Consider the following 18,344-nt stretch of genomic DNA (forward strand, 5'->3'; position numbering starts at 1 on the left):
CGAGAAACGTGGACAGAATTGTCACGAAATGTTTTCAATCGACATCGTTGCCCCTTCCCGTCCCCCAGGTGGATCACGTTAAATTACTCGTTGCTGGCTTCCCATAGAAATCATATTAACCCGGAGCCATTTCTGCAATACAGAAATAGTCAATAATTTTCCAATATTATGCTTGAGCACAAAAATATTGGTGTAAGGTAGTGGTTCCGACCGGGATGATCAGACAGAACAGGCCGAATGCTGCTTTTCGTGGCGGTCGCTCATGAGTTTGTCGCCATTGGGTGGCGCAATATCCTTATAAATTCAGCAGGGGTGCCGTATGCCAAAAAAGGTTGGAATTTCGATAAAAATGTGGCCACTTTTAATCGATATACTTAATACAGGAAACGTGAAATGTCAAAGATGTTTTCAGTTTCCTTCATGTAATTCAGTCTTTTAGATCCGATGTTTTACATTCAACCAAATTTTCTGACGCATTTGCTTGTGATTGCTTAATTATTGTTTCGTCTCTAATGTCCACTACTGATGATCCCTTCAATAAAACCTCAATTACTTCCGTCTTATCTTTGTTATCGCCCTAAATATACAAAAATATCCTTAACAAAAAACAGAGCGGGTACCGATAACAGACACCTAGCAGCAGTTCCCAATCCTGTAGTCGCTGCATGATCCCTTTTTGAATTTATCATATTTGCGCTTTTGACGTCTACTTAATAGCCTATTTACGTAAGATTCTTGTGGCGATCATTTTATAAGTTTTGCACTTCTTCAAATATAAGAATAGGTGCAATAAAATGTTACAGAAAATAAGAATGATCGGAAACCAAAATCTGTTTAAAATTATCATAAAACTACCACGCGGTAAAACAAACCAAAAAAGACCCAGACAAAATCACAAAGCCTTCCAAACCAAGACCAAAAACTTCGGTCTCAGAGTCTTGAAGATAAACATCGAAACTTTGTTTTATGTTGGGTTCATCTTAGGGCCATTTCGGATCAAGTTCGTACTGTATATGCCAGCGACGAATGTTTGATGTCAAAATAAACGTTGTTTGTGGACCATGGTTTGTTGACCTTTGAGACTGTTATGTTGTAGTTTACGTAAAAACAGATTTTTACCGGAACCACTGAATTTTCACGAAAAAATAATTCATTTTGTTTTCGTTCGCAATTTGAGATTTCTCAAATAAGTGAATAAATTCACTAAATTAAAGTTTCTTATTATTATTTAGGACACACCAGTCGTTGAATTCATACCGGAACGGCCTACCATCAAGAATTCTTTTAGCACAGAAAACTACCGGACCGATAACGACTAATCATTTTCCAAAAATATCGTGATTATTTCTTCAGTTTTTATATCTCGGACAAAAAAATCTAGGACAAAAAAAACACAGTTTAGCCTGGGTCCACACTTACGCTTTGCGCCAGCGGATTCTTTGTTTGTTTCATTATAAGCCGGCGTGCGTGCATACGCTCGGGACATTGAAACAAACAAAGAATCCGCCGGCGCAAAGCATGAGTGTGGACCCGGCTTTAGCATCCAATGATATACTTTGTGCGGAGTAAAAAAACACACACGGTTCGTCCTGCAACGAAAATGTATTTTCGTGTTGACAGCATGTGTAATTATCCACGTTTGTAGGATTTGAGGCATCATTAAAAAAAAATTTCTGACATTTTTTTCCGAGATTTTAAGTGAAAAAAATGAGTGAAAATATTTATGAAATGAGTGATAATATTTATGTTTATTGTTTCATTTTGTAAAAGTGATGTAATTTTTTTAGTCAGGTTTTAGTTTTTTAAATACAGCGAATTTTTTTTTGCCGGAAGACAAAACATTCCTTTGTGGGTAAGATTTTTATGAGCACTTGTCGTGTTCCGAAAGAAAAGTCGGCGAATGTCTCGGTCTCGCTGGACTCTTTGGATTTCATTTCTAACTTTTCTAACTAGATACTTTTATGCACTGCCTTAAAATGTTTATGTGTCTGATACACGGCAAAATTTGTTGAATTCTTTGCTAATCGGCAAAGATTTTCACATATGTGCTTGTATAGATGCGGATAAAAGATGTACAAACCGTTGCTTGGTTTAGTTGGTCATTTTGTTGTTATTTATAGTGTAGGATCCTGGTGGTGGTTTAACTTAGGAATGTGGGCTACTCTGTCCAAGTATTCATTTAATCAATAATTTTAAAGTGTGCATGGCCTTTCGCATCTGCATAAATGCATTGTTTTGAAGGAATAAAATAGTTAATCTGTTTTAGGTAGGCTAGTTTCTAAATTATTTTTAATTTGTAATAATTGAAACAAAAATTATATAAATAGTTTGTGTTTTGACAGGGAATTATAGCACAATAGGATAAAACAACATTAGGCAATTTTGGTGTATGTCACAAAACAATCTAGATTGTAAAGCAAAATGCCGCTTGCACCCTTCGCAAACGGCCTGTTTGTCAGTCAGACCAACACCCAACCTCTCACGGAAGAGGTAAGTCTGAAATGCTTTACTTTTTCTATGTGCAGTCCGATTTTTATTGGGATCAACAATGGATTCACAAGCACACAAATTTTAGCAAAAAAAGGGATGGTTTTTAAATGTCCGTTCAGTCCAAATGTACTGCCTCGGTTGTAATCAAACCGTTACGGACAGTCAAGCACAATCTGTGCCAGTATTTTCCTATTTATTCGGCAGTGGGCAGGAGAGCCCTTTTTTGTTGACAAAGCTCAGCCAAGTTAAAAGTTTTGCCGCAGTTCCTAATACAGCAGTCCCAGTATGACACAGATGATTTGTGCAACAGTATGTAAAAAGTGTATTATCCTGTCATATGTAACTTTGCTACAATTTTTCTAGATCAAATAAACTGTGTATATATGGTATTATTGTAAAAAGTCAAAAAAGTCAAGTGCTTTGTTAACTAAACTGCTAGAAATCTTGTTTGTAAACATAACATGGAAGAAAATACATGCTTATTAAAATCTTAAATATATACATTTCCAACTCTTATTTGATTTTTTTAAATCATTATATTTTGTTTAGCATGAAGATGATATGGCAGTGGACAGTGTCCCAGAAATAAAGGTAACCAAATGCCACTTTTTTAGAAATTGCTTGTCACTGATCTGGCCACAATTGTGCTTAAATGTTGTTCCTTATAGGATGAACCAATGCGGGAGATAGAAATCAAGGAGCACACCATGAAGGGCTGTGAAAAAGCTGATCCAAGTCAATTTGAACTTCTCAAGGTTTTAGGCCAGGGATCATTTGGAAAGGTGTTTTTGGTTCGCAAAATAACAGGTATTATATGTAAATGTATTTATGAACAAAATGCGTGTTATGTTTCGTATAGTTATATCGTAAATGACCAAAATAAATCAAAAATGTCCTACATTTTTGCTGGCGTTTCGGTCATTTAACAGAATTTTTTTAATGGAAAAAATCCAGTCGCATACTGCAGGTTTGCTTTAAAAAGTTTACCTTTTGTGTATAAATAAAATTAGTAACTATTCATTATATTTATTCTAGTGCATATAAATCAAGGTTTGGTTAAACACATAAAACTTGGTTACATTTGAGGTATCCACTTTGAATTCATTAAAACCTTTATTCCAGTACATTACACAATTTATGTTATCTAGGTGAGGACAAGAAGCAGCTTTATGCTATGAAAGTGCTGAAGAAAGCAAAACTGAAAGTGCGTGATCGAGTTCGTACCAAAATGGAACGAAACATTTTAGTGGATGTGAACCATCCATTCATTGTCAAGGTTTACTATGGTATGTATCCCAGAACCTATTATTCCATGTCTGTTTACTCAAGCAACAGTATGGTGTTATTTCTGACCAGGTTATATAAAAAACACATTCCATAATGGGATAATAGATAGTTTTTTTAGTCTTTACAGTGATCTTTTTTGTTTGATTGTCACCAATAAAATGGTTGAGGGCACATTAAACAAAAGAATAAGTATATCTGCCAAAACAATTGCGAAAAATTAATGACACACAAAAAGTTGTTTAACATTGTGCTAAGCACAGCACATTGCCAATTTTAAGGCTAAGGAAATAGAGTGAAGGTTTTTATTTTCCTTCCATTTTCCAATTGTTTGGTCAGTATATAACCAATTACTGCTAGCTGTTTGGTCAGTAAATAACCAAGCCTTCAAAAACAGATGATCAATAAACAAGAAATGTTTTGCTTATCGTTTCGTTGTTTGCTTTCAGAAAATAGGTCTTTCCGGGACAAAATGTGTTTTAATATATCACCTATGAAACACCTTAAGCAACACCATTTGCATGATACAAAACATGGCCATGGTTTTCTTTTTAAAGGCAAAACAATTGTATTCAAAGATAAATGCATTAAAGTTGTTTTTTCCAAACTTTTTTATCGGTGGAACTCGACCAGGTTATTTAAGTTGACAAAGATCACAAAACTTGAACATAAATGTTTTTCAGGAAATTGGCTCAATTTTTTTCTGTTTCACTTTATTTCAGGCAATTGTCACCCAAACACTTAGACATGCAACCAAGCGCTGCAATGTCCAATTTTACAAAAATGCCCCAAACAAGAAAAAACCTCAAAACTGTTATCAATAATAATAAAGTTTCAAAAGCAAAATTGGCAATCCTATGTGATCTATAATTGGTATTAAATGTGTTTGTGATGTGAAAATGCACTTTAGTGACAGCATAATCACTAAAATATAAATATCGCAGTGGTAGTTTAAAAACTTGTAAACATTATGAAAATACGGCAAACCAAACTTTTCATTAAAAACAAGAATTTGTTTTGCCCTTCTCGAAAAGCAACATCAATTTTGTCTCAACATAGGTTTAATGAAATGCAGTGTTTTGGGGGAAATGCAACCCACTTTTGGGAAACACTGCATTTCATTAAACCCACTTTTGGACAGAACAAAGAACACATATATGTGAAACATTTGAGCATGTACTTGAAAGTCAAACTGCTTGAAGTGATGTAAAAGCAAAAATTGGTTTCTTTTGTGATAGCTTTCCAGACCGATGGCAATCTTTACATGGTTCTTGCTTTTCTACGTGGAGGTGACTTATTCACGAGGTTGTCCAAGGAGCTGATGTTTACAGAGGATGATGTTAAGTTTTATCTTGCTGAGTTGGCACTTGCTCTCGACCACTTGCATTCACTTGGAATTATCTACAGAGATTTGAAACCCGAAAAGTAAGTTTTATTGTAAAATTTAACAGCGCATTTCAGGATTTTGTGTGTTTACCCATTTTGTTGTTAGCAAGTAGATGAGATGGTTCACTTTACTTTTGGCCAAATTCACTTGAAATTCAAATTTAACTTGTGTTGTCTCATTTTTAGTAGTTTACCTGCTGCTAGAGTTCTCATTAGTGCATGATTAGAACTAACTAAAATGAACATGTTGTCATTGCATGATTCACTTTTGGAATCTCCCTCATGATTCCGTCCTTTGTTAGGGTCAAACAAAACGTTAGGGGATCAAATAAGTGGAGTGTGTATAACTTGAGGTTGAGGCTCAGCAGTAAATCAATACTTACTGAATGATTTTAATTTTAAATTCTTCTGTTTCTTTTTATTGGCTGCAAAGTATTTACAAAAGCCACGCCTGTCAGTTGTCAATAGTCATAGAGTGTAACCAACATCAAAAGTCCCTTTAGATTAAACCCATTCTTCTCATGGAAGGCAATGAAAAATTTTAAAAACTTCTAAACAAGCTGCCTGCATTTTATCATGTAAAATTGCCATTCTAAAGTAGACTTTGATCCCCATGATAATTATGCCCACAATGTATATATATTGTCCTTTCAGACAAACATCGTGCTCAAATGTGGCTGTGTCAGTCAGAAAACTGTCTTTGGCTCTTTCAAATGATTACTATTTACACTTTGACACCAAAACATGCTGTTTACACAAATATCTTATGTTACCTACTGGGACAAATCAATAATAAGGTTAAATGAAAAACATACGTGTTTCAAACATATTAATACAACTAGTACATGGGATGAATATAAAAATGTAGTCTGTTTTCAAACTTCAGTGACATCAACATTTACTATAAAACGCATATTTGTCATATATAGGTGAACAAGCAGTAAACTATGTGGGTGCAGCTGTGTTATGTTGCCCACACATCTGCATATGTTTATATCATGTTTTTGCATGAAATGTGGTGACTCCTACTCCCTACCTAATTACTCCAGGAAGTGATCATGTCATGTTTATCAGCTAAAATGACTTTCATGCCATAACAACAGTCTATATGAAGCGCATTGAAGAAATTGCACAGTATATAAGTCCGTGTGGATAGTGGTGATCACATAGTTATAAATATAAATACATTATATGAGGCAAACCCAAGATTCCACAAATATTGTGCTGTACTCACAAAATGAATAGTCTGCTGTGCTGTGTAACGGTACAGTGACATCACAAATGTAGTGTTCTTTACCATAGAGTAGATACCAATGAGTTACATAAAATTTATAAACACCCTTTACCCACCTGTCTTTAAATTCTAAACGATAAATTTTAAGCTCTTGTCATGTCTTGCTGTTGTATGGAAAACATATTAATTTGCTATAAGCAGGGTTGCCATCTATGTGAAACCAAACATAATAAAGACTGTTAAGGAATGCGATTTAAAATGGAAAAGGCCCACATTAACATTGTTTGATTAACAAGCCAAAACATATAAAAAATAAGGACATCTGTGGCCAAACCAACTCAAAAAAGGCCTAAATGTAAGGATGCCCAGTCTCAAATAACAACAAATCTAGAAATAAGTAAGGACAAATTGTAGAAATAAGGACAGTATTGCAACCCTGACTTTACAGGCAGTGTATTGCCATCAACTTAAGCAGCTTTGAGTCAAAACTTAAAAATTACAAAGAAAATGTAAAGTTTTGCAAATGAAATTATTGCTTGTTTGAACATTTGAACATTTGTGTTTTGCCTTGTTGTATGACATCAAGGTTTGCTGCAAATATTTAGGTCTTGTGTAAAAAGCAAATCTTTCCATCACAATCCCAGTGGTTTCTGTTGGTGAAATAAAGATTAGGTTTTAATTCATAATTTGATGTAGGCTTGTGGTAATTAATAACCTCCAATTTGGGAGTCTTGCATAAAATTGCATGTTATGAAAGTAATTACCACCAAGGTAAAGTAAGGACAGTGACTCACCTGAAAACTTTGCTACACTATTTTAAGCTTTTTGGTAAAACTTACGATACCTTTTGCAGCATACTGTTGGATGTTGATGGCCACATTGCTCTCACTGACTTTGGATTGAGCAAGGAATCCTTGGATGGATCTGAGAAAGCTTACTCGTTCTGCGGCACAGTTGAGTACATGGCACCTGAGGTTGTCAACAGAAAGGGTCACGACCATTCAGCAGACTGGTGGTCTTTTGGCGTCCTCATGGTAAGATTTATTTGCAAAAAAAAATTGATTGAAATTGGGATAAAAAAGGCCAATTTTTTTCTAAAAAATCATGCTGTTTTTTTCAAGTCTAATTGTTTTTCACAAATGCAAGTTAATAAATTAAAAGTGGGTTATAGACACATGTTGTTTAATATGCAAATGTAAAAATATGTCTGGAGTTTGTCATATTTCTCACATTCTCAATTCACCCTACTCTTAAGTTAAGCCATCTGTAATATATATATATACCAGGAAACTGTTAGGGATCGAACCTTCCTTGAGTTGTGAGCTAGTAAGATACATTATTCTCTTAGTATGAAAGTGCTGCATGGTGAAAATGTAAACACTAGCCTTGTTTCAAGGCAACAAAGGGGATTTACTGGTTTCACCACACCAAAAACTAGATGAGGTGTTGCAGTTTTTAAACATGTAAATTTTAAAAAGACACAATTTACATTTTAGATCATTAATTAAAAACAAATTATAAACTTACACAGTAAACATATATTATTGTAATTTATTGTAATTGTAACTTGGTATGGTTTCTAATGATATATCTTTTGATTATTAATGGATGTTTTTTTCTGTGATTTTTCATGTTGCATTAGAAAGAAATACTGTCTGGTCATAACTGAAAATCTGATGATACCAAACACACAATTCGATTTTGTTGAAAATTAAAGGCGTTGCCCGTGTAGTTTTTGTTGGTGAAAAATGTATGTTGCTATGAAAAATTAATGTCTGACATGTTTTTTTCCAACAAGACTGTGTTACGGTTAGTTTAACCTTCTGCACAAGTAAAAATAGTGTGTTAGTCTTATCACACCATTGCAGTATTTGACATGGTTTAACTGTGTAGATAAAAGGCACCATACATATTCTTTAACATATATATTTGAAGTATGTTGCACTATGAACTACTAAGTATTTTTAACATAAATCTTTTTGTGTTGCACATGACTTTTTTAGGCATTGAATTAATCAGAAACAAAAAGATTTTTTAGTCTCCTGAAAATTGTTTAATTTTAAAACTTTAAATTGTCTCGCCAGTGGCTTTTTTTTCACTTAAAAATTTCTGTCAAATGACCGAAATGCCAGCAAAAATTAGGACATTTTCAATTTTGGTCATTTACGACATAGAGAATTATAAAAGCGACGTCTGGGGCAACACAAAGGGCATTTTCGCCTACCGATGGGATGCTCGAATAATCTACCTGTCAGTTTCCTTTGGGACATTGTGTCCGAAACGGCTTTTATTTTTGTGACAATTTAAAAAAAAATTGGGTTAATGACAGACAAATGACACACAAAAAACAGCTCGTCACTAATTACATTTTCATCATTGCTGCTATTGCATTTCCCAAACACAGTTTTTGGTGCCCGCCTACAGAAATGTTGCATATGTTTTAAATTTGTGACCTAACACTGCCCATATCCCATGTCCCATGACGTTTTTATGTGCCTTTGTATGGTCTCAACACAAGGGTAATCCCCTTGGACAGGATGTTTGTGGTGTGTCGCTTTTTATTGTATGGCTTAAGCAGTGCAACAAGGCACGAATTATTAGCTGTCTGAATGTAAGATTAGCCACCATTCCTTTTAAAGAGTGAACCTAATTACACTGTAATGAACACCAGCAATTTGATCCAGTGCGCCATGAGATCATTAACATCGTCTGGGGTTAAAGATGTTGCTTGTTTGAATGGATTTTCCGCTGGCTTGTAAATTTACAGTTGCCCTAATTAACTGTAAACGTTGTGTTGATTGATGATCACAAAATCCTACAATGCCCTGACAAAAACTGTATCCTTTGCTATGTAGCTGTTGGAACATTCTTTCTTAAGATTTTCACCTGTACCAATTAAAAAAAAATTTTTGTCCAGTTTTGCTAGCAGCTTCGTTACTGACATTTACTAATATATTTTTTTTTTTAGTATGAAATGTTGACTGGACAACTTCCATTTCAAGGCAGAGACAGAAAGGACACAATGACGCAAATTCTCAAGTAAATATATGTTTTAAGCTGGAATTTTGGGCACATTTGTATTTTCATGTTGGTCAACACAATGTTCTGCAACGATGTTAAATTAAAGGGGAATGTACCTTTGCCTTACTTGTATTTGTTAATCGTATTTGTTATCAAAACACGACTGAACAGTTTTGCTTTAATAACCAAACACAAACCTTAAAGCCATCAATGTATTATTCATGCATACATGACACTTTTCTCCAAACTGGCTCGCTGGTTCCTTGCACAATAAGAGTTCGTACATAGGTCACTATATTTTACATGCCAGAATACAACTAACTATTAGTTTGTTGATTCCTTGCCAGGATTAACCTAAGAAAGATTGTGAAGGTGTTTTTTATTATTTAATATTATGGATAGTTCATAGCTTTGTGTTATGTGTTCCAGAGCAAAGCTTGGAATGCCACAATTTTTGAGTCCTGAAGCACAAGGTCTTCTAAGAACACTCTTCAAAAGAAATCCAGCGAACAGGTGGGGATGATTATAGTCACTATAACATCACAAACATATTTTTTATTAATTTTTATATGTAAACATTGCTGCTTTTTTAAATTGGCAAAAATATTTGCATTAATTGTATATAAAAACTTTTGATGAGTAAATATGTCACTTCTTTGTTCAATGCGTATTTTGTGTAAAGATGTTTATTGTTGGTAATTCTGCTTAAATTGTATCCATTTATTAGGAAGCTGACATATTTTGTATAATAAGTGTACCATTCTGTAAATCGTATGATTAGAAGCAGACAAGACGACTGGTTCACAGTACAATAATGTTTCCCTATTTCCTTTTCCTGAATTGATGTTATGTTTTTTATTTATTGTATTGCACGCTTCCATTTTTTCTTTCCGTTTTTCGTATGAGTGCAACGATATGTAATCCAAACATGTCTCTGGGTTGCAACAAATTCTAATCAATCATGTTTACGTGGGCAGACTTGGAAGTGGCACAGATGGAGTGGAAGAGATAAAACGACATGCATTCTTCGCCGGAATCGATTGGAACAAATTGCTCCGCAAAGACATTGACCCCCCATTTAAACCGGCAACAACCAGGGCTGAGGACGCCGCATATTTTGACACCGAGTTCACATCAAGGACACCAAGAGGTAATTTGTAATGCATTTACTATGTGTGGGTATGTTCTGAATTACCAGCCATGATGCTTAATTCAATTAAAATCATGTGTTGGGACAATGGTTGTTTAAAACAATTCAACACGAACACATTTAAAGGTCAGAGACACCAAAAAGATCTTGACAACAATAAGTTGTCATGTCTGCTGTGTCGTTAACTGTAAATTTATTTCCGTCCAAATTAAAAGTTATTGTAGAGTTTTGTGCTTGTTGCCGTTTTTACTTTAAGCAATCTGAATGCAGGGCTGCCTTTAATCTATTGCTTTTAAATTAAAAGACCCTTTTATATGACAGTAATATTTGCTCATGAGTTAGAAAATCACACAATGGCGTTGAAGCCAAATCCTGCCTACAACGAGCATCCATTTCCCATACATTTAATCTCATCTTACGTGAAAACTGTCCACTGTTAGATTCTCCCGGTGTTCCCGCAAGTGCAGCTGCCCAACAACTTTTCCGTGGCTTTTCGTTTGTCGCTCCACACATTGACCCAGAAAAAGAGCAAAAAGCCGCTGCTGCATCGGAGGATTTGCACAAGGCTGCCCCTAATGGGACACAGCGTGACTACAGTGGTACTGCCCTTCTTACTAACAGGGTGGGTATACAACTTACGTTGGAAATTTTAGTTGATTTCCTATTGATCATTTTCAATAGTGCAAATTTGCTTGCATATAGTGCCAGGTTTACTAGCGTCGTGTTTGAAAATGGAGGAATTTTGTGCGTAAAAAGTGGTATTTTTTTAGACCCTGGCCTCATCACCAAAGAGTTTTTTTGATGAATATGAAGAGAAAGAGGAGATAGGGATTGGCTCATATTCTGTATGTAAGAGGTGCATTCACAAGGCAACTAAGAAGGAATATGCAGTAAAGGTATGGTTGTGTTCGGCATTAAATTGTTATGCTGCGTTTGTCGGCAATGCTTTGCAAAAATGTTGTTTAAAAATTCAAATTATCAGAAAAATATAACTTCTTTTGAAAGTAAATACCCCCTAAATGTAATTTTATTACAGTTTGGCTCTTAACAGCTTCAAACTGAATCTCTCCTTGTTCACTTTTTTTGCTGCAAAGATAAATTTTTAAACTTTCACAAAATTAACAAATAACATTTTGTCAGATTATTTTCAAAAACAAGCGTGACTGCGAAGAAGAAGTGCAGATCCTTCTTAGATACGGCCAACACCCCAACATCATCACCCTCAAGGTTTGTCATTAATATAAAAACAATCACATGCACTCAGCTCAGGGTATTGCAAATGTGGAGCATGACATCAAATCGTGTTTATTTTGCACAACTACGGTGATGAACAATACATAGAAAATGGTGCCATACCTCTGTTTATTGGTAATTCTGATTGCAGTCTTACTGTGAAATATACAGTGTATTTGAGCAAGTGTGTAAACTGTTGTTAACAATTCAGTTGGATGTTGACTTTGTGCATCCCAGGTTAATTCGATACCAGTTGTCAATAAATCATGTTAAGCTGATTTTTTTTTTGTAAAAGAAAGATGCTCATTTCATTGTGGTTTAGAGGGATTAATATTTATGCCCCCAATAAAAGCCAAGATTTCACAATTAGTAGACTGGTTTGGGTCAACAAAGGGTTGTGAATATTTTATTCCGCTTTCCATTACAAGCAATTGCTGTCTGACTGTTACAGGATAATGTGATTACAGTTTACCTTGGCACAATTTCATTGTTTTTCAGCAATATTCGCAAGGTTTTTTTGATGTAAATTGTTTGCAGAGGCCCGGGATATTTAAGTTGTGATTTTGCGTCTGATCTCCCGCACAAGTACAATTGCCAGTTTGGGATTGATAATGTTGATTTGAATTATTATTTCTAACTGGCCAAACGTTCGTGTGTCCTCTCTCTGAACCCAAACACACTATATGAAAGAAGAGCCCTTGTACTTAAAACATGTTTAAAGGCATATTCAACCCAACACGAAATCCACGTTCCAAATAATTAATATTTTTAATTGTTCATGACAGCAAAATAGACTAAATACGGATGCATAGTTTTGGATAACTTGGCTGACAGGTTTTGATAATGACAATTTTGTTTTATTTAGGATTTAAGAAACCATGCAACCTTAATTTAGACACCAGAGATAAATCATAAGTGTGTGTTTTATAATCAACAAATACCCCCAATGTGCAATAAAATGAAAAAAACGAAAACAAAGTACACGAAGGCGTGCTTATTAGATGCAGTAAAACAACAACAGATTCTGCTTGGATATTTAGTAACTGTCAATATTGTTTGCAGGATGTATTCGATGATGGACAGCATGTGTTTCTTGTTACTGAGCTGATGAAGGGTGGGGAACTCCTCGATAAAATCCTTCGTCAGAAGTTCTTTACCGAAAAGGAAGCAAGTTCTGTGTTGAAAATGGTCACAAAAGTTGTGGATTACCTGCACAAGAATGGGGTATGACTTATTGTTCAATAAACTGTCAAGCTCTTTGCAAAACATAGTTTATTTATGCCTGACAACTTCAGCAACGAAATGATTTGTTGTTGTGACTAGGAAAAAAATACGTCCATTCATTGTAGAGTGTGAGCAACAGTTTCTTATTCATTGTTTAGAATAAACATAACGTTTTAAGTAAGCACTACACAGAGCCACTGTTTCAACATATACCAGATCACGTCAGTGCATCTTGCCAAGGAAATTGCCCGGTGAAGGCCTTGTGGTGAATGATAATACCTAAATGGTCAAAACAGTTGCCCTGTTTGCAGCTCACTATATATTTTATGAAATATTCCTGAATTTGTGTTAATATACCCAGGACTTTTTCCATAACATAAGGACTTTTCCATAACATCTATTTTCCATAACATAAGGTTGTTTTAGCTCAAACAATACGAGTATGGTTGCGAATCCTAATAATTTACAAAACTGTTTGCCAAATCAGTTGACATTTTCAGAAGCATTTTGGGTTTTACGCACCCCTGACAAATGAATGCAATTTCCACAAACAAACTCAACCAAATCTTGCAGGTTGTCCATCGAGATTTGAAACCGAGCAACGTCCTGTACGCCGATGAAACTGGAAACCCAGACTCTATCCGAGTTTGCGACTTCGGATTCGCCAAACAACTTCGCCATGACAACGGGTTGTTGATGACACCATGTTACACTGCAAACTTCGTCGCTCCAGAGGTAGGAGATGGAACTGTTTAAATACGTATTGGAATCACTCAACAGTTTTTTGGGCAACAAAGACTTGGTAGTTTCTGATATATGTATTTTGCCTACAATTCGGCATCGCCAGTGTCACTGAAAACAACCGCGCTTTAAAACAAAATAAGTTAAAAAAAGTAAGTAAAACAATACAAAAACTGAGGTTAAAGTTTGAAACAAAATGTTTCTGATTACCGTCAGTCGGTTTATTTATGAAATACGAAAAATCGATTTCGCCTACAAAGGCATCATCAGTTTCTGCAAATAAAATGCAATAAAGCACTCGAAGCTACCTGTACATAAGATAGGCAAACTGAGGTTAGGTGGGAACTGGCATCGCATCCAAGACATGCCAGTAAACCTAACGATCTCGATACGATAGCTGAGATCGCGAAGCAAACCCGCGAAGTAGCGATCCTGCTGCCTTGTCATGCGATACAATTATTCCTTATTTAGAAAAAGTGCAAATAATTCGATCGCCAGGGGCTTGCTTGTGGATATACACAAAAATAGTAACCAATACTTAAACCTTGTTGCTTGGCCACCGGACAATTCTATCACACTTCTACCGTCTCTAATATCGCGTTGTTCTCACAATAGGTGCTGAAGAAGAAAGGTTACGACGAGGCGGTTGACGTTTGGAGTCTGGGAGTTTTACTTTATACCATGTTGGCCGGTTACACACCTTTTGCCAACGGCCCTGACGACACACCGACCGACATCCTCAAGAGAATTGAAACAGGAAAATTCAACATGTCTGGTGGAAACTGGAAGAGCGTCTCGGACATAGCAAAGGTAAATTTGTGCATGTGTTTTTGTTGCATGTCTTGTTTTTTTTGCTTTGATGAAAGAATTAAACCAGGTTTTTTCTTCCGATTATTTTTCGACTTCATTGTGAAGCTGATATTAATTTAGGCGCCGTATTTTCGCTCGATTCCAGTCTATTATTCCTTGTTCTATCGTATCTCTATTGATTCCTACACACAACAAGCGCTTAATACATGCGAACAACGTTATTCAAACTTTTCTTCTCAACGTCAATGTACTATTTTCTTACAATTCTCGTGTTTTGTCAAGTGTCTATCGCGCAATCATTATGCTTGGGATAGTGAAACGATATAGCGATATAGCGATATATCGTTCAAAGGAATAATGTTTTTTGTCAACAGCAAGTTTCATTTGTGATACCCAATCACGCCCGTTCGAAATTCTAAGTATTGGGATATAGGTTGTTACGTTTTTGCGATACGTTTTTTTAGCGGTAGTTTGTTAAAAATTTACACGTATTCTTTTTGTAGTGTTTTTGTTTATTTTCTGCACAAATTGGAACAAATCGTATTTATTTGTGAAGTCAGTAAATTACAAACAGCTGAAAAAATGAAAAATACCGTGTTAGGTTTTGGTGCTGCGATTGGTCATCAGTCGTACTGTCCATTTTATCTTTGTTATGACATCACAATGATGTATTGTTCCACCAGGATTTGGTGCGTCGTATGTTGCACGTGGATCCCAACAGGCGTCTCTCATCCACTCAAGTCCTCTTGCATCCGTTCATCGCCCGTCCAGACCAACTTCCTGAGTTCCATCTCAATCAGACTAAGGACTACAAGTTTGTCAAGGGAGCCATGTCCGCTATGTTTAGGTGAGGATTTTAGACATAGAAAATCCCCGAAACGTTTTTAGTTTTGCGCGACAACTTGTTAAAAATGGTCGCAAAATGTGGACTTAAATAACTTGGTTTATAATTCCATATAAGTTCTGCATACCTGGTTTGTAGAATCGTTATTTTCTGTGCAGAGTTTATATATGACAAAAGTGTCCAAACCTTAACCGCGGCGTAGTTTTGTTCTCAATTTGTTGAATATGTTGAAGATTTTTTGAACAGGCGTAATTAAAACTGGGTGGTCAAATAAGTTTAAAATTTAAGGTCTTTTTCTCATCTAATGATATCCAATGGTTTATATCGCTTACATAAGTGAATTATAAGTCTTTGCCGACAAACTAAAACTAACTTTAGACTGTGATAGGCTTAATAAAAAGCACAACTGTAACAGTAAAATACTTTGTCATCACATCATCGTCATTCACATTCAATAAAAAATAACTTCTCACAGCGCTGCCCGTTCCCACAAGCCACTAAACTTGAATCCAGTGGGAACATCATTGCTTGCACAGCGTCGTGGCGTGAAAAAGATCACCTCTACAGCTCTTTAATAAAACCGCCGTCCCGAAACAACGTCAATGCCTCTGTCGTCCCGACGCGCAGTCAGTACTGTGCGTATAAAATTCCCTGTTGCAAGACTAGAATCAGTGCCATTATAACGACTACCAACAGCTACAGGACTATAATGCCTTAGCCAATATATTTGTGTAGTTTATTTTTCTCGTAATGGATGTTGTGCGTGTGTGCGTGTTTGTGTCATAATAGTGCTTGCTGTTTTTTTTACGTTGCTGTAAAGCTTTTGTGCCTGTCTTACATTATCGTGGCCTTGTAGAATAAGGTTGTTTTTTTTTGTTGGCCATTTTTTTGCTTTATTTTGAGGCGTTCTGTGTTACAATATACAACATCCAAACGTCTTGATACAACAAGTGATAGATTCCACAATTATTGTCACGCCCTTGTTGACGTCACAATGTTTTTTTCGTAATAATTGTTCATTGTGCACCAGAATCTTTATGTAGTATTATCTCGCCACCTATAAATATGTATATTGGCAAGTTACTTAAACGCTTTCGCTTTTGTTTCAAAGTTTTTGTACCTTTTTGTGAATGCCGGCAATCCCAATAACGAACGTTTTTTGCCGGAGTATTGACAATAGTAAATTAACAATATGTAAAAGTTTGTCTCAAGAATTAACTAATTGTCGCTTTATTTCCGTATATCAAAGACTATCTGTGTTCGACGAGGCACTTTTTCTAATATTCTATTCAAAGCCATTTATACTCAAACAAAATATCATGCATTTTGCACCAACACTATTTTAATATGTGGGCCACCATATTTTGACGTCATCAGGCGCTGCGCGTTCAATCTCAACGTAACGCATTCGTGGCGCAGAGAAATTCACTGAGTCCTTGTAAGTCACGTTGTCCATATACTACGAGCAATCCACTTTGTACACGCGCTTGCCGTTTGCGGGGATTCCCCAGGCTCTCGTTTTTTTTGTGAATGGACTAAATTGGTCTGCGTGGAAGACGAAAATATTTTCGGGTGGTTTTCCCACGATAGGTTGTTTGCTAAAGCAACCACTAAGTTGTCCCCGTTAATTCGCTTATATTGACCACGACACGCAGCTTTTTTGTGTCCAATTTTTTGATTTGTTCCGTGTATAGAACATAGCGCCCTCTTGTGTGTGTTTGTGCCACTAACCGCGAAATAATTTTCCCTCTAGTGGTGTTTCTTGTGTCTGGCGCGCTGACAACCCCTTTCGCGCCGGTACATCGAAGTTTTCTCAGCAAAATTAATTTCTATTGTTTCGTCACAAATCAAGTGCTCTTTGTCGTCACGCGGCGCTGATTAGTTTACGAGTGACGTTTAGAGATTATTTACGGATTGCATTTAATTATATGCAGCTAATAAAACCACCTTTGAATTTGTGGGTCTGGTGATCATTTTTAGTGCTTCAAAGACATCAGAATCCGCTTTGAAAACATTCTTGTGAGACGACAAAATGAACACAACCTTAATCTATCATTATGTTGCCATCTAAGCCAACAGCAAATTTATTTCATAACCTGTATACAGACATGAAAGTCGTAAAATTTAAAACACATATTGACATCACCAGAAACGTTACAAGCGTTTTCACATATTTTCGGTCTTTGACTCCAAAAATACTTTACAACACGTTACAACGTTTAGAGCATCTTCAGCGTCTTACTCGAATAGAATCATTTGATGTTTCAGAAAAATCGACCAAACTGAGCTGTTTGCACTATCGTTGTGTTGAGTTTCCTGCTAATCACACTCATGATTATGACGTAAAACATGTGGTATGGACACTCATACGGAGTTGAACCAAGGTCCCGATCCACCAGGCAACATCACTTCTAAGTTAATAAAGCTTTCGATTTTATAAACATCGATAGTTAGGACTTTGTTAAATTTTCGACTTCAGAACAAAAAAGTCGATTTCCTCGAGAAAACAGGTATGCAGGCTACAAAATCTTGGACGATGAAAGCATATATGATAAAAAATTGTTTCACAATTTTGTAGAAGAAAAATCACCGCTACCCAAAGTTGGAGATATGTTGTTTGGCTTCGTGGTCCATCAACATAGGAGATTTCCATTTTGTTTAGCAGGAAATCGGTAAGGATTGTGGCGTTTGTGACATCACAAAGTAAATCAACAACCAAGTCTTAACACGTAATACATGATAACAAATTAACTAAGAGGATGATAACTTACTCTGGGTTGGTAGTGGCGTTCACTTCGGCCTCGTATTCCATGGTTGACAAAAAAAAGGGAAAGAAGCCGATTTTGTAAAACGACTGAAGGGCTAGTTCTCAGAATATTACCATAGTCAGTAAAGTTGCAGAGGACAAATTTATTTAAAATCGTTCT

The 18,344-nt window shown here is 35.8% G+C and overlaps 1 protein-coding gene across 1 annotated transcript; it reads left to right on the forward strand.

Moving 5' to 3' along the window:
* The first annotated feature begins 2,346 nt into the window (after window positions 1-2,346).
* Window positions 2,347-17,375, forward strand: LOC145894839 (ribosomal protein S6 kinase alpha-3-like). The gene is made up of 17 exons (XM_082983499.1): window positions 2,347-2,490; window positions 3,040-3,081; window positions 3,159-3,297; window positions 3,639-3,776; window positions 5,013-5,199; window positions 7,248-7,428; window positions 9,363-9,433; window positions 9,845-9,928; window positions 10,393-10,565; window positions 11,006-11,187; window positions 11,336-11,461; window positions 11,706-11,792; window positions 12,861-13,022; window positions 13,596-13,757; window positions 14,379-14,573; window positions 15,257-15,420; window positions 15,893-17,375. Exons 1-17 carry the CDS (start codon window positions 2,422-2,424, stop codon window positions 15,990-15,992), a joined length of 2,262 nt encoding a protein of 753 aa, XP_082839625.1. The 5' UTR covers window positions 2,347-2,421; the 3' UTR covers window positions 15,993-17,375.
* Window positions 17,376-18,344: the final 969 nt, after the last annotated feature.

The sequence above is a fragment of the Ascidia mentula genome, chromosome 3, assembly GCF_947561715.1.
Source record: "Ascidia mentula chromosome 3, kaAscMent1.1, whole genome shotgun sequence".
NCBI classification, from domain to species: domain Eukaryota; kingdom Metazoa; phylum Chordata; class Ascidiacea; order Phlebobranchia; family Ascidiidae; genus Ascidia; species Ascidia mentula.